General features: G+C 42.8%; 1 protein-coding gene across 1 annotated transcript; it reads left to right on the top strand.

The window, feature by feature from the left end:
• Nucleotides 1-397: 397 nt before the first annotated feature.
• Nucleotides 398-2,995, top strand: LOC121189828 (mitochondrial glutamate carrier 1-like). Its single transcript, XM_041050300.1, has 9 exons — nt 398-551; nt 1,007-1,132; nt 1,452-1,507; nt 1,602-1,692; nt 1,774-1,892; nt 1,997-2,192; nt 2,293-2,450; nt 2,561-2,636; nt 2,778-2,995. Exons 1-9 carry the CDS (start codon nt 529-531, stop codon nt 2,935-2,937), a joined length of 1,005 nt encoding a protein of 334 aa, XP_040906234.1. The 5' UTR covers nt 398-528; the 3' UTR covers nt 2,938-2,995.
• Nucleotides 2,996-4,057: the final 1,062 nt, after the last annotated feature.

Below are 4,057 nucleotides of genomic sequence, written 5' to 3'. Positions count from 1 at the left end.
AATGTTTGTATGAATGACTCTGGATGTACAAAATATAATTAAATCCATATAGTTATATCTATATATGATGTGTAAAGCAGACATTGTACTACAGTACCTTCTGCACAGCCAGTATTGGCCCTGTCATCTAGATTGTCAGATTCTCTTCAACCAAATCATCCAACTGCTACAAATTTAATAAGATAGTAGATACATCATGAATTTGGTCGGAGATCCTGTTTGCAAATTAAACTAATTCCCTGACACAGTAGGCAGGTGTATCCAGGGAAGCTATTTGCATTGTGGTTAGATTTTTGGTAAGGTGATGACTGACCCTGGCTCCGTTTCTTGGCTGGCAGTGCAGGGGGTGGGGAGTAATGTTGAATTTATCCTTGTATCTGCAGGGCTGGACGTGCCTCTATATATATAACCCTGAGCTTCTTTTTACTCTTGCCTTGCTCAGTGTCTCTCAGGGACTCTCGGCCTGCTCTCCCTCTGCGGCCTCCTCCTTTGTGCTGACCAACTTTTGCTCTTAAACAACTAAGAACCATGGCCCAGCAACAGCAGATTAGGTATGAACCTGACTAAACACACCAGCACCATATATAGGCTGCTCTAATCGAAAAATAGAAATTAAGCATGCTATTATTGTTTCATTCCATTAATTTTATAAACAGTTCTAGTTTGCAGTTTGTCGTTTCTCTAAAGCTAACCATAGTGTAATGCCTCATACACTTAGGTGTATGTTGTCTGATTTACTGTTGCAAGTTATTTTTGGAGGACCAGATTCCCAGAGGCAGTCACTCTGTGCCCATTTCTGTTGCTATGCTCCTCAAATAGGGAACACACACACACACCCTTTTAAAAAGTATAATGAATTACCTTCCCACCGATGATCATGCTTCAGTTCAGTTTCAGCAGGTTTTGTCACTTCGCCTGAGAGTGCCCCACCTTACTCTACTTGCAAATGTAGTGAGAACAGGAATGATTGTTATGCGCATGTCTCTTTTGACTTTTCCTTCAACAGCCTCCCAGCCAAACTGATCAATGGAGGGATTGCAGGAATGGTAGGAGTCACCTGTGTGTTTCCAATTGACCTGGCCAAGACCCGCTTGCAAAACCAGCGCAGCGGGCAGCAACTCTACAAGAACATGTAAGGCCCACCGTCGGCAAAAGAAATATCAGTGATGTTTATGCGGTCCTCTGCCATTTCATGTGTAAAAACCTGATATTGTACATACCTTTAGAGCAAGCTGTTTCTCTGTGAACAGTGATAGATTTATTTAAGTATCAAGCTTGAGAAACTCTGCTGTTGTCCCCATGTTGGGAACAAGTTAGACTGTAGTTTCAGTATTTTGTTTTTTGTGAATACAAATAAAACATGTTTTCTGATATCAAAACACAATTTGACATTAAGGGATAAAATGTAACAACCTTCTCTGCATAGCTAATTCATTTCTTTTTTTCTTCAGGATGGATTGTCTAATAAAGACAGTTAAATCAGAAGGCTACTTTGGCATGTATAGAGGTGAGACTTGAATAATGATAAAGGAAAAAGACTACTTTTCTAGAGTTTGCATGAATTAAATTGGCAAAGATGATTATTAAGATGGTTATTGCAGGTGCTGCAGTAAATCTCACCCTGGTAACCCCAGAGAAGGCCATCAAACTGGCTGCTAATGACTTTTTCCGCCACCAGTTGAGCAGAGATGGGTGAGTTGTAGCACTGACAGAGACAAGAGTCTGGTGTTGTAGTGTCATTCTTGGTTTTTAACTTGGTGTCTGTGTCTTCAGTGGCAGGTTGACGGTGGTCAAGGAGATGTTGGCAGGATGCTGTGCAGGAATGTGTCAGGTCATTGTCACCACACCCATGGAGATGCTCAAGATCCAGCTGCAGGATGCTGGCAGGCTAGGTAATTACCAGAAAAGCATGGGAATAGATTACCAGCATCAAGTAATGCTTTGGGATGTTACGTTTTACACCCTGGTGAAACGCTGTGTCCTATAATTCCTGTAGCTGCCCAGCAGAGGGTGATGCCTAGTGTGGTAACGACTCTGAAGATGGGGGTGACCAGTGCTGTTCTGAGCCGTTCTTACAACACCAGCCCTGCACCTCAAGTCATACGAGTGTCCGCCACAGAGATCACCAGAGAGCTGCTGAGGACAAAAGGAGTCACAGGACTGTACAGGGGACTTGGGGCCACACTGATGAGGTGAGATGGGATTTAATCCTTGATCTTATTTGACCTGGTTTTCCATCTTTGGTTAGCTGTCTCTTAATGCAGTGAACATGCTTGTTTGTTGCCTTTCCAGGGACATCCCGTTCTCTGTTGTGTACTTCCCTCTTTTCGCGCATCTGCACCAACTCGGCCAGCATTCATCCGAAGACCCATCTGTGCCCTTCTATTGGTCCTTCATGTCCGGCTGCTTGGCTGGATCCATTGCTGCAGTGACCGTCAGTCCTTGTGATGGTGAGGGACTCAGACTCGGAACTGAACATCACCTTAATTTTAACTTAAATTTTAAGTTTAATTTTTATAAATTTTCAACTAAAATGAGCTTTGTTTATGTTTTTTTGCAGTGGTCAAGACAAGACTACAATCACTCAAAAAAGGAGCTAATGAGGAAACCTACAATGGAGTGATGGACTGTGTCAGGTAATCCTTTTATCATTGGATTCCCAGCAACTGTAACTGGGATGAACCCCAATGCTACAAGACACTGTGCCTTTCTCTCACCAGGGTTGGAATGAATGGCATATGTTTTATTTTAACCAAAAGTTCTTTCCTCCCTTGCAGGAAGATCCTGAGAAAGGAGGGGCCCGGAGCGTTCCTCAAAGGAGCCAGTTGCCGGGCCCTGGTTATTGCTCCACTCTTCGGCATTGCACAGGTTGTGTACTTTGTAGGAGTTGGAGAGTTCCTGCTGGGATACACCCCCTCCAACATCTACTCTGCATAAATAAGCTGTTTCCTAGTCTTTCTGCCGCCTCATTAAATTACAGGCAGCTATGGACCCAGCTCTCTGTTACTGTGTACCTCTTTATTGTTGGCGGTTTTCAGAGTAAAACGCTAAAGGGACCAGAAAGATGCCATTTTATTTCAAAATGGTTTCAAATTATGCCTTTAGCTTGACCATCTTTTATTTAAGAGATGGAGATTGAAATGTACCTGTCCAAATGGGGCCTCAGGGGAGCTTTCTGTGAGAAAGGAATTGCTTCGCTCAGTGAGGGACTTGATAGTCCAACGTTAATCACCATTTCACCCATATCAGACCTGACTCTACTCCTGTGGCACCAAACCTTTCCCCTTGTTTCCTTAGGTTTAGACCCTACCCCTAATTGCACCCCGTATCATTTACCCTTCACAGTAACCCTAACCTGCATATCCCTCCAACTGCTGCATCTTGACATTCACTGGGTGATTGCTGTTGCTTGGTGTTGCAAAAGAGACCGAAGTGTGCCAAGGAGCACCAGATCACATCGGCAGAATATTGAAACTTTACTTGAATAGCTTGAATCCTGTTTTAAAGGGTTACATGTGAAACTGGGCCATGGATGTCCATCCTGGTCCATGTACTGTACAGAGTGTATTTGTTTTTAAACATATATATATATATATATATATATATATATATGGTAAACGACTTCTTTCACAAAACGATTGCCACATGCTGTCATCTAAACAACCTGGTCTGAAGAAGACCTTACAGCTTATAACGAAACATTTGGACTGCCTCCTATCCTTTACTTTCTGTTACAAGGAGTGGTTGTCTGTGTTTCTAAATAGCTTACCCACTGCTCTTTCAATAGTTGGTCACAACACAATAGCTTAGCATAGAAGCTTTCTGGTGTTTGTTCTGGAAAAAAAAATTGTGGTTGAGGTGTCTGTGAATCTTTCTGTGGCAGTCTACACAACTCTTGATTATGTAAATTGCAACTCAAAATGGGGTTGTGCAGTTGACTGTGGAGAGCAGCTTTTTGTGTTGGAGGCAGTGTTGTTTGATGCTGGTAAACTAGAGTGATGATGGACAAAACTTTATTGTTGGGATCTGCAGTGCCTTTGGGACCAAGTTCTCTAGG

The sequence above is a fragment of the Toxotes jaculatrix genome, chromosome 2, assembly GCF_017976425.1.
Source record: "Toxotes jaculatrix isolate fToxJac2 chromosome 2, fToxJac2.pri, whole genome shotgun sequence".
In the NCBI taxonomy this organism is placed as follows: domain Eukaryota; kingdom Metazoa; phylum Chordata; class Actinopteri; family Toxotidae; genus Toxotes; species Toxotes jaculatrix.
This window is presented reverse-complemented; position numbering and strand designations above follow the sequence as displayed.

Excerpts from the sequence above, each read along its gene's own strand:
- LOC121189828 (XM_041050300.1), top strand. The coding sequence starts at position 529 with ATGGCCCAGCAACAGCAGATTAG. Across the intron at positions 1,893-1,996 it reads GCAGGATGCTGGCAGGCTAG|CTGCCCAGCAGAGGGTGATG; the intron begins GTAATTACCAGA and ends TAATTCCTGTAG. Across the intron at positions 2,637-2,777 it reads GGAGTGATGGACTGTGTCAG|GAAGATCCTGAGAAAGGAGG; the intron begins GTAATCCTTTTA and ends CCTCCCTTGCAG.